Source organism: Cyrtonyx montezumae, unplaced genomic scaffold, assembly GCF_038088225.1.
Source record: "Cyrtonyx montezumae isolate F1298 unplaced genomic scaffold, pur_monq_1.0 scaffold_32, whole genome shotgun sequence".
NCBI lineage: Eukaryota > Metazoa > Chordata > Aves > Galliformes > Odontophoridae > Cyrtonyx > Cyrtonyx montezumae.
Window position 1 is genome coordinate 4,184,899 of NW_027072037.1, and position 12,443 is coordinate 4,197,341.

The window sequence follows — 12,443 nt, forward strand, 5'->3', positions numbered from 1 at the left end:
GAAGCAGGCCATCATCAGCTACTGTATTTGCTTTGTGTGAGTAAATTTGGGTGTATCTGTGCATGCCACAGGGCAGCAGGTCTTGATGAGGAAGATGCTGCTACATGAAACCGAAGGGCTACAGTCCCAGGGCATCACAGCATGGAAGAAAATCCCTTACCATTGTTTTCAATGACTTTGGTCTGCTTCTTGTTGTTATCCTGCTGGACGCCGTGGATCTCAATTGTTACCCTAGGATCAACGATGGAGTTTTTGCTTCTGTTTACTTTGGGCAGCTGCTGACCAGAGATGATCTGTGGAGGAAACAGAGCCAAAGGTCAGGACTCCAGTAGGAGAGCGTGGTTCACGCTCTGGATGTTTGTCTGTTGTAAATACTGTCAGCTACTTCTCCTGTTGCCAAACATTACACACGTGCATGGAGGATGAGACTTCATGCAGGACTGAGAAGAATATGTTGGCAGTGGGAGATGAGCACTGAGTTAGGAAAACATTTTCTACATGGGACCAGGAAAAGGAGAAGGTACAACCTACATCACCCCCAAAATGGATGCTACTGAGAAAATTTTCAGACTTCTATTCTTACTTTAAGCAGAAGCTTCTTCTTTGTTCCCCATGTTCCTTCTGTGATGGATTTTGGATTGAATTTGGTTTGCTCATCCCGGAGGAATTCCGGCTTTAAGACATACCCAGAAAACCCATTGTCCTGGAACCGGCCCTGGTAGACATCCATTTCTGTGCCTCCTGTCTGGAAATTTAGGGCAACTGCAACATAAATAAGTTCAGTCACTTTCAGATAAATCAATAGGAGTCTTTTTATACCAACTCTATTCACGTGAAATTGCACTCCATGGACATATACATTGACTTTTCCATGCTTCAAAGAGCAGTGATAAGCTCTACCCCTCATAGTCTGCTTGCCCTGAGGATTTCTTCCATTCAGAGATGTTAGAAACAGAAGAAGCCATTGTGGCCATCTCAGACATCCTTCTGCCTACTACAGGATGGCTGTAGTGTTGGAAATGTCCTGCACTGAATTTCTGTTACCTGACTGAGTAACAGCATCCTCCAGATAAACCCATTAATTGCAGTGAAGCCACAAATCCTTCTCAGCTTGTTTATCTACTTAAAATGCAGGAAAGGCCCTCCTAATAGTTACAAGAGATGATCTCTTCCAGTGGCCACTAAGCCTCTCTGCCTGTAAGTGCCTTGGAATTGTACATCTACCTCAGTCAAAGCCCCACTGTGGCCAGGTCATGACTAACACGACCAGGTTAACCCTCCCCAAGCTCCCAGTTGCACCCACCAATCTGGCAGCCGACGTTCCACAGGTCAACAGGATTGTAGTTGGAAGAATCTGTCCTCCAGCCTGCAGGGTAGATCCGGCTCAGGTGCCTGATGTTATGATGAATAAAACTGTTTCCTACCGAATAAATAAATAAATAAAATCGGAAATGTACATTCAGTGATGGGGGCTAGTTTTTTTGGATGCTGCTGTATATACTGCTTCCCTGTCTAGCCTGGCTGAGTGTGAACTGCCTGCATAAAATACCCTTCTTGGTAACAGCCTGTGACATTATGTTATTCCCTCTGTTTCTCATAATGACATGGGTGGTCAAAGAGACCAGGACCTATGGCTTTGGGGTGACTTGTGTTTAATCACCACTAGTTGTCACTTTACGGGGGACTGGGACATAGGATGACCTTCTGCCATAGCAGAACATACATACCAGACTCCTGAGCCAGTTTCAGAGCTTTACTCTCTGTGAACGATGACATCTCATAGAAAGCCCGAGGGTGGTTGGGGTCCTCAAAGCCATTGAAATGAACACTCTTGCAGTAGACAACTGTGTCTGACAGCTCCTTGGCCAGCTTGAGGGTGTCACTCTAAAAAAAGAAGCAAGAGGTTTCTGAGGTGCTCCCGCAGTCCTACTCAAAAGTAATAATGGTGTTTTCTCTACAAACCCTGTGACTGCCCTTTTTCATCAACTGCAGATGGAAAGGATGCCTACCATCAGCACGCAGTGGCACCCCCATGCAGATACAGGGTGGTAAAGGAGAGGACTGCCCTTACTGTGTCCCTTACCCTGCACAGAAAGGGCTAATCCCTCCTCTCAGACCATCATATAGACCAACAAGTTTGCTGTTACTTACTTAAGTAACAGTATGGGCACATTTCACCAGCCATTAGCCTGTCTAATGATACTGCTGACTTCCCAACTGAGGCACATGTTTTGACACTGTTGCATCCCAGACCTTTGGCTTTTTTGTCTTGAACTAGGAAGTTCTCACAATGCTTTGGTGCCAGCTGCTCCACAGCCTTGATCCAAAAGTGAAGCGAGTGTCATCAGCTCCCACCAAATGCAAGAAAAGAAAATTGTATTCTTCAAAATTATACACACTGTTGACTACAGATCAGAGAAAGAAATAAAACCCCCAAAGGGAGAACAAATCAGCAAATTAAAGTATATATATCAGACCAGATTCAGAGGCAATATCAATCAATTTTGCCATCAGTGGACCTGAATTAATTTATGTCATCTATGAACCTGATCCATAAGGAATAAGGCCTTCACAATGAGCTGCGGTCTGGAGAAAACAAATGCCCTCACATTAGGGAGCAAAACACTAATGTGGTGGTAAGCCTTTTTCCCCCAGAAAAAGTCATCCTAATTGCACTGGTAAACTGACACCCCCTCCCCATAGTTCTTTCTGCCACATGGGGTGATCAAAACGTGGCCAGATATGTCCCAAAACATTACCAGAAAACCATCAGCCCCCGGTAACTAACAAGGTGATGATGGATTCATGAGAAACAGGAATCTGGAAATCAGATGGAAGTGGATCAAACATGTATTGTTCCACTGCATCCATAAATCATAGAGTCACCAAGGTTGGAATAGAACTCTAAGACTATCCAGTCCAAACGTTTACCTGTCAGCAATATTTCCCACTAAACCATGTCCTTCAGAATCACATCTAAATATTTCTTGAACACCTCCAGGGATGGTGACTCCACCAATTTCCTGGGCAGCCCATTCCAACACCTGTCACTCTGTGCTAAATGGCTGTCCCAGCTGCTGGGTCCTTCAGCTTCTATTTAGAGAGAGAAGATAACCTGCACAGTCAGATTGCACAAGCAAGATCTCCGTGCTTGTGTTTAGCTGAAAGCATATCTGAAGCATATTTCAATTGCTTTTTATTTTTTCCCAGTCATGGGACAAAGCTCATCTAGAAAGTAGTTCGCCAGCATGAGGCATGGGATCGGCTAACAAGACCAGACTTGCTGATGCAGGATGTCCAAGCATCCTGCAATAGGCAGAGATCTACTTTATAGCTTTTCTGCCTCACCAGGTCTAACCCCGTTTGGGATTCAATTACCTCTTTCACTTACCTTCCCCTTCTGTTGTACCTCTGTCTTCACAGATTCATCTTCTATTTCAGCTGCTTCGTCTTCATCAGAGACATCCTCAGCCTCCAGGTTGTTGTTCCCGTTTGTCCCAGCAGGGTCCTCCTGTCTGCTCAGCTTCTTGCCTTTCACAAGGATCTTCCCTTTCAGTTGCTGCACAAGGAGAAGTAGGCAAAGGTGGTGAGCACACTGTCCCCAAGCCCTGCACCTTTCACTGAAGGCAATGGGAGATTTGTTGCCACATGGATGTGCTTGGCACTGCTGGCTCTGGAGAGTGCTGCTTATTCCAGAAAATCACAATCCCAGATTTAGCCAATACAACCCTATGTAATGTGTCCCCTCATCCTTCAACAACATCCTATATTTGCCTCTTCCACCAAAAGCAAAAAGCCCCACTATTCTCCAATGACAGGACTGTGGAAAACCAAGAATCTTTTTTAAAGCAACACTAATCTCCTTTTGTGGGTGCAAGCAAATTGCATTGTGTCTCTGGAGACAAGCTGAGCTCCTCACTGACTGGCTGAGCGTTGGAAGAAACTTGGTTTGAGCTGAAATTTGGCACTGGCACATGAGGCAGTAGCCAAGAACATTTTTCTTCAGCTACCAGAAATGATCTGTTTACTCTGAGGAACTTACTCTGACACTCAAAAGCTGCACAAAGGCAGCTGGGGGGAGTGTGCTGTGGATGTTCAGAAGCAAAGTCCAAAATTTGGGTGCCTGTCCCTTTACCAAGGTTTTAAATAAGCTGACACACATAGGCACATATACATGCATGCATTTGCTCTATCTGAATTCGTTCCCCTTCATGTGATACTAAGTATTTCTAGCCTGAGGGGAAAGACATTCAGCTCATCAGTTTTGCTCTGTTGAGCAGGCTCCTTGTCTTAGGAAGAAGCATTAGCTGAAATGCTCAATAAATACTCTCCAAGTAGACCATAAAGCTATTCCAGTCGCCTGTGGCAAGCCCAGAGTGGAACATAACTAAGAAAGCAGGAAAAGCTACAAGCATGCTGGGGTCCACTGAGAATAAGTAGCATGGTGGAATTGATGCAATTCTTTCACTTCCTTATGTGCCCTCGTAAATCATATTGCCTTAGGCCTCCAGAAGTGGAGCTCCCCTGCTTTCTCACCTTTTCTGCTGCACACCAAAGCAAGCTCAGCTCTGCACGTGAGATGGTTCTGACACATGGCTTTGCTCCCTTTGGGAGTCTGTGTTCTGGGGCAGGGCACCTGTCTTAAATGAAAGGACTGTTCATTTTATCAGGAACAAAGCTGTTAGGAGCAGGGTACTTTAAAAGGTCTGCACACAAGCATTTATTTTACCTGAAAGCTTCTTGCCTCTATTGGTGACCTGATAACCACTGCCAGGTCTGATTTCCAATGTTCAACTCAGTAGTGCTGCAGTGTTAACAGGAGCCACCTCAACAAACTTTCTGTGCCTTCAACACCTCCTTTAAGAGTCAACAGAGAAAACTAACACCCCTGCCATGTGATTAGACAACCGCCTGGGGGGAGGCAGGCTACACCACCAACTGCCCTGATTATATTAACTAGCTCTCATGAGCAGGCCAAAGTCATGTGCTCAAGAACAAGGGCTAACTGCCACATCGCATCCTGCCCTCAGGATGAAGACACCCATCTCCCCAGATGTCAAAGAAGCTGTAAGGATCAGCACTTTCATTCACTTCCAGGAGGAGATCTGCAGACCAGATGTACTAACTCAAAGCATTGCTCCATCTGCAGATGTCTGCCAGGGCAGCTGAGCTGAGGTATTGCAGGCTTCTACAATGAGCAGCATCAGAAAATTAAAAGTCTCCAAAAAAATGGGGAAGAAACACTTTATCAAGGCAGGTTCTCAGGTCAGTTGTGCTGAGCTCTGCCTTGCTGCTCCTGGAAGTGTTTGCTGAACCACGTGGCTCAAGGTGATGCTGAATCACTGGGCACAGCAATGGGTGTGATCCATAGGATGGCAGAGCTCCAGTCACTGCACTGGGGTTTTGTGGTCCAAAGAGTCACCCAGTAAGGGTGTTCATCCCAAAGCCACCCCCCCGGTGAAGGACATCCAACAGCAAAACATTGGAGGGGTCTGGAATATGCCTGATTTGCTGAATGTTGGCAGCTGGTTTTGTCTCATTCCAAGGCTGGGTTTTTTCATCACTTCTAGCTCATATGCATGGACAGGGGGAAAGAAGCCCAGTAGAGCCCTGTGCAGGTCAGGAGCTAACCAGAAAGCCTTGCAGCAAGCAATTAGCAGCACTGATTGGAGCAGCTCTTCCCTACAGCCCTGGCACTGACCCGAAGCTTTCCCAGAACTTCTTTTGTGGCTTTTGGCTTTTTAAGCCTATAGGTCTTTAATTCACGATCGGGACCTAAAGACAGAAGCTTGACAGAAGTACTTGGACACTATTTGTAGCCCAATACTCCATTCCTAAAAGGAACCTGATAAATGAGATGCCTGCTCCAGGCTGTGTTGGGCATCGGTAGCGTGAATACAAGCTCTGCTGATCTTCCTTTAATTACTGACATTGCCCTGCTAACACACTCTGCTCTGCCTGCTTTTATTTACAGCCTTTCAGGTCTCCTCCCAGTGGTGAATCCTGTATTTTTTTCTAAGAAAAAATATATTACATTCTCTCTGGCTTCCCCACGCCAGCTTCACAGGGAAGTGGAAAATCTAAGGGGTTTCTGCTGTTTTTTTTGCTCTTAGTGCTTCAGCTTCAATGTGTTTTCCACAAACACACTGTTCTAGTTCACATGGCAGGAAAACAGAGGAAAAGCAACGAAGGAAAAAGGATATGTGTTACTACACTGCTATTTTGTCTCCCTTTAAACTAAACGGATCAGTCCCTCCACTGGAGCAGGTCAGCCCAGATCCATTCACTAAAGGTAGATCTGAGCTTTTCTGTTCCAGCTAGGGCCACGTGTCCACCCAGGCAAGCAGAGCAGGAGGTTAGACAAGCACAGGAATGGGAAAAACATCTTTGGGAAGCTGGGGTCATCCCCTTATGCACACGTCATGTATTTCCTTCCCTGGTGTTTCACTTTTCCTTCTTCCTATCATCCCCTGGTCACAAGGAGGTGTTTAGAAAGGCTGTCAGCAGCTTTCCCAATCCTACGCTGAGGAGAAATAACAAGCCAGCATGTCATGCTGAAAACGTTGATTTTCCAACCCAGTCCTGCAGAGACCTGCCTCCATGCTGGGTGTAACCTCGCTGGGGAAGAGTCACTTCTGAAATGGAGGCCTTTTGTCTCTGCCAGTGCAAAGGTCTCGCATTAAGAATTATGATTCATCCCAATTTATTGCACGAGTGCTGAGGGAGCAACCCAGATCAGCTTCCCTCTGTGCCAGGCGTTGTATCAAGTGAGGCACAGCGGTCCCAGACAGAAAGGGGAAGGTCAGAAAGGGAAATGAGGAAAAGAGAGAGGGGGAAAAAGTAGACGAGATATCTGGGGGGGCTCATTTCCCTCCCTCTTCTCCCCTGCTGACTGTCAGCGTTATCCTACCCACAAACTCCTTCCAGCTCTGGCTAGCCCTTCTCCTCCAACTCTTGGCAAATGATTTCTTTAGCAACGAAATATGATACAAAGGGAACTGCAGCTATTCACACAAAAGTCTGGTTCTGAGAAGTGCTTAGGAGGGAAGAAAGAAAGAAAACACAGACACAAAGGGTGGAAACAGATGAACATTTTGGCTTCTTTTTTTGGAAATAAAGTTCTGTCTTTTTTTTTTTTTTCATAAGAAGATTCCATTTCTTTTTCTAATTACCAAATATTCTTGCTGTAGTACACTTATGAGGGCTGTGTATCTCCTTCCCCCTGGTGGGTCCAAGCTCAGCTCACTGTTTCATGGCTGCCATAGTTCATAGGAATCACTGTGGCACCTGTCCTCCAGGCAACCTCCCACCTTCCTACATCCTCCAAGGACTCCTCCATAAGCCTAACCACACAGCCATGCCACCCCAGGCCATTCTCAGTGGAAGGATATCTCATACTTGACCCAGTTTTAGGCCATTTGTGCTGCTTTTCCCCTTGGGTTTCAAGGGACAAGTAATTATAGCTGTCCTTTCAGCCCTCATGACTTTCTCATCAGCAGCCTGGGTTTCCACAGCAACCTGTCTGTGTTTCAGGGGATTGGCCATATTCAGTTTTGGGGTGTGGAAGCAGACCCTCAGGACTCAGCTCCCCTTTCATTTCCTCCTCAAGGGATGAAGGACACTGTCTTGCCTCAGTAAACAGATCAAGAATGTCCTTAGTACCTCAGGGATATCTCCTCCGAGACCTTACACAACAAACAAGGAGCAGTTCATTTTGAAGTTTGATGTGCACAGAGTATTTCTAACAACTATTCCTATTTCTTAATCCACCACTGCCCCCAGGCAAGCTCTACTCATCAGCAAATGTAATTCCCACCAGCTCCCCGTCAGCACTCAGAAACAGTCCTCTCTTGTCCTACCTTCAGAGAGCAGAAAGTGCTAAGAGTGGCCTTGCTCACCTCTGGGGAGGGGAACTGGGATTTGCTTCCATCAACTGGGGTGACCAGGAGCATGTCCTGCAGGATCGTCGTCATGTGCTGAGCCATGACCTTCTGCTGGTCGAGGCTGCAGTGGTTCTCCAGGGAAATGATGACAGGGTATGGTGAAGTCTAGGACAAGACAGTAACATCCATCATAACTGAACTATGAAATTTTACCATCCTATTGCAACTGACAGAAACTCCACTGCTGTTTCCTCTGGAAATGAGCGTGTCAACAGTAGGGATAAAAAAAAATGGACAAACTCAACTGTGCGCTAGCTACTCAGATCTATGCTGATGCCTTCCAGAAATGATGATCCCATGGACAGAACTGCAGGCTGCATAAGGATGCCTTCAGTGGGGCTGTTTGTGAGGCTCCCTGTGCCTCCATTCTTCACTTGCACTGTTGTCAGAGAACCTGCCTAACATAGAGGAATACTGGGAAAGGGAGGCTGGCTCAGATCCTTAAGTGACCTGAATCCCTCCTGCATTCACACACAGGCCTGATCTGGTTCTCTGTGGCCCCCGAGATATTTTGTGTGCTGAAGGCATTGCTACTGTCACTGCTTTATAGCCCCGAAGAAAACTTGGTACTGGTTCTTAAGCTGAGTGCACTGAAGAAAAATGGCAGAAAGCACACCCAAGGATTTTGAAGGCTGTGAGCCCACCATGGCCACAGAAAAATACAGATCTGCTCATTCCTTGTAAAGCAGAGTAGAAGCAGTCCTTTACATCAGTCCCTCTAATACACACACACATAGCTCCTCCAACGTAAGAACAGACCCTGAGCCATCACAGCCAAGTAAATCAAAGGCTTTTTTCCATTTCATACCATGTATGTTCAAGAAATTGGGCACTATTTTCATTGCAATGAGATCCAGTATCTAGCTATGCTGGTACAGACTTAAACTCATCCCCAGGTTGTGCCCTGCCTGACCAGAAACTTCCAGGAATGGATCTGTTCAGAAAGCAGAAATCTGGATACCTGGACAGAAGCACACATCTTCTACCCATAGAAAAGTTAAGGTGAAGCATTCAATTTTAAGCTCTCTGTTGGGAGAGCAGAGATCTGCTATCAGTATAGTATGAGAAAGAGAGTCTCAGGACTCTCATCCTTACTTTGAAAGCATAGTTCTTGATGGCCTTAATGACATCACTGAAGAGGATCTTGGAGGTGAGAGTGTAGCCATGATAAATGATAGGTTCCGAGTTAGGGCCATCCCAGCAGTCCAGTTCCACACAGCGGCAACCTTTGGTGAGAGCTCTGGAAACAAAGAAGGGACCTGGTTGGGTTTTAAACCTTCTGCTCAGGATCAGGCACAGGGATTGCCTGGGAAGAGTGATGGGAAGTTCAGGGTTCGAGGCAGAAAGTGGATCAGCCACAGGTATTGCCTGGGAAGGTTGATGGGTGGTTGAGGGATCAAGGTAGAAAGGAGAGCTTGAAAAAACAGGAGAGCAGATGGAGAAAGGATGGGATCAGGAGAGCTCAGAGTCAACAGAGAGCTTTAGGCTGAGCAAGGAAAGCACAGTGGGATCTGAGAAAAGAGGTCGTGATAGACCAAGCTAAGAGCTATCTGAAGAAAGAGATGTAGCGAGTGTTAGGTGAGGAAGGACATCCATATTTGTGCCCTAAGTCTTTTCCCAAAGATGATGAAGAGAGGAGAAAACCAAGAATGGCTGCACTGGAAGAAAGAAAGACAGTCAGCTATAGAAGCCAGATCATGAAACCTGGATGATGTGCCTTTTCACATAGATCTGAGAAGATCTAAGGGATGAATCCTCCAAGCTGTCAAGGTGGGAGGTGGGGGAACTCAGCTACATCTAGGGAGACTGCTGAGGGCCAGTTTCCCAAATTCAGATAACAGAGTGAATTCCCATTTGAAACTCCATCCACATATCCATACTTCTATTTTCACTTCCTTTCAAATTAAAGTTCCTTATGAAAGACGTGAGTTTCTTAGAGGTCTCTTTCATGTAACTCCCAAAACATTTCAGATAACACAAGTACTTTAAATCACTGCAGTAAGAATCGTGGATTTATTTATTTATTTATTTATTTAGTAAGGACTAAAGATAACTCCATAATTTTAAGATACTGTAAGAGGAATTCAAATAGCTATTTTCAGTAACTTGTACCAGATTTCACCCTCTACTCCCTTAAGCTTGGGACTTGAGATAGTCATTATTCCCTGAGAATAATTATAGTAATCTTTAGATAAGTAATAAAAAAGATGGAACTGAAGCCACTGAACTTGCTCATAAGGAAACACCATCCCACTTGATAAAAGCACAGGTGCCAGCAGAAGTAAGATAAGGTGTTTGTGCAAGCCAACAAAGGCCACTGCAAACATCTGCCCATGCCATGTTGGACATCCGCCACTGTTAAGTACAAAAGTGAGTAACACAATACTCCATCCACAGCATGGTGAGGCACTGCTACTGCTGCCCAGAGAAGCTGTGGGTGCCCCATCCCTGGAGTGCTCAAGGCCATGGTGGATGGGGTCCTGGGCAGCCTGAGCTGGTGGCCAGCAACCAGCCCACAGCTGGGGGTTGGAAATGGATGATCTTAAAGGTCCCTTCCAACACACACTCTTCTAAGATTCTATATTCCAGGACACGTAACAGAACCTCTTAGCGTCATGCTTTGAAAATATTGTGCTAGAGGGCTGCAATTTACTAATCCCATGGTTGCAGATATTTTAGAATGAACCCCCTGTCTGCTTCAAAATGTAGTAATTATATTTTTTACAGTTAGATGAGGCCCAGGAAAAGATTCAATGAAAACAGGGCCATGGCCAACCTGGTTAAGAAACACCCAGATAAGAAAATAGCCAGTACACATTCCCTAACCTGAGGATGAGAGACTGCTTATTAGTTCTCTTGCATCTGGCAGTATAGATGTCTCATAAGATGATTTAAGCACCTTATGTCTTCTATAAAAAAAAACCAACACCTTGCAAGTACTTAAATGCATACATACATAAATACACACACACACATACGTTACCTGATGTAGGCTTCTGTGCTGCTAGGGCCTGTAAGCTGGTCATCCATAAGATAGGTATTGTGTGAGGATGATACAAAGTAGTGACTGAGAGGTTGAGTCATGTCCTGGTAAACTTTACGGTGGGAGGTGTTGAATATATTCCCATCATCAGACAGTAAGTACATCAGGAAACCATCTTTGGTCATGGCGTTACGCTTCTTGGCTGCCAGACGAATAGACAGAAACCCCATGCTCAAAATCTGACACAGTCAGGCTGTGGTGCCATCTTCATCATGATGCCTGCTGATCCCCAGATGGTCTCAAAGGTAAAACATGCTCCCTAGGCACTCAGGTAATAGTACAGAGATTTGTGCTGCTCAGGTGATAGCTTCGTATGTCTGAAAGTACTTTAAAAAACCCCTTCACAAGCCAAATCTTTATGGCACTTACTGTCCTTGATAGGACCTAAAATGTGCTAAACACAACACTTACCTGCTTCTAGAGATCTACAGTACAAAATTGTCCATTTTAGCACTTCAAGACTCCTTCATGCCAACATTGAAATTGTCATGTCTAAACATGGCCAGAAAAAAACTACAATATCCAATGCCTACATAATTTGCATGGGGAAAAACCAAAATAACACTACTTTGGGAGAAAATTTATGTTTCTCTATCTGAGAGAACTGGGACTGAGCTGGACTGCAATTCAACATCTGCAAAGCACTATCCCTCTCCTGAAGCTCGACCAGCCTATGATCTTGCACTGGTTTCTTGAACATGTCTTCCAAGATGCCCAAGACTGTGATTCCTTAATTTCTGAGCAGAACCACAGTTCTGTGATTGCTCTCCTACACAGTTCTCACCTCCTTGCCTATCTACTCAGAGATCTCATCAAGTTATGGGGTTTCAAGTGCCCATGTGCAAAAAAATATTTCTCTTTCCTGCTCTGAAGAACATAAACTGACACATTTTTAACCTTGCAAGCTATGTGATGACTGACATCTGAGTAAGCCATCAGAGTTTCTTCCATAAGAATTCCACGGCCCTCTAACCAACTCTATGTCAACCCCTCTCCAGATGCTTGGAGTACCTAAGAGAAGAATCATGGAATCACAGAGTCATAGAGTCAGAGAATCATAGAAACACAGAATCATAGAATGGCCTGGGTTGTAAGGGACATTGAAGACCATTGAGTTTCAACCCCCTGCCATGGGCAGGGTCACCAACCTCTGAGCAGACTGCCCAGAGCCACATCCAGCCTTGCCTTGAATGCCTCCATGGATGGGAGCCTCTCTGGGCAACCTGTTCCAGTGCATCACCACCCTGTGAGTGAAAAACTTGCTCCTAACATCTAACCCAAGTCTCCGCTATCTTAATTTAAAACCATTCTCCCTTGTCCTATCACTATCAACACATGTACACATTCATTCCCCCTCCTGTTTGTACACTCCTTTCATGTACTAGAAGGCCACAATGAGGAATACCCAGAGCGTTCTCAAAGCTAAAAAATGAAGATAAATATTTCCCAGGGTCTCA

At 45.3% G+C, this 12,443-nt stretch overlaps 1 protein-coding gene across 2 annotated transcripts in view; it reads right to left on the reverse strand.

The window, feature by feature from the left end:
- PLCD1 (phospholipase C delta 1) overlaps positions 1 to 12,443 on the reverse strand; it is a 50,131-nt gene that overhangs the window by 3,980 nt on the left and 33,708 nt on the right. For both annotated transcript variants that reach the window (XM_065744954.1, XM_065744953.1), the window contains exons 6-13: positions 10,927 to 11,128; positions 9,039 to 9,183; positions 7,899 to 8,048; positions 3,392 to 3,559; positions 1,728 to 1,884; positions 1,304 to 1,420; positions 584 to 762; positions 161 to 293 (exon numbers count right to left, since the gene is read on the reverse strand). In XM_065744954.1, coding sequence (XP_065601026.1) covers positions 161 to 293; positions 584 to 762; positions 1,304 to 1,420; positions 1,728 to 1,884; positions 3,392 to 3,559; positions 7,899 to 8,048; positions 9,039 to 9,183; positions 10,927 to 11,128 — 1,251 coding nt within the window. The remainder of the gene's footprint in view (positions 1 to 160; positions 294 to 583; positions 763 to 1,303; positions 1,421 to 1,727; positions 1,885 to 3,391; positions 3,560 to 7,898; positions 8,049 to 9,038; positions 9,184 to 10,926; positions 11,129 to 12,443) is intronic.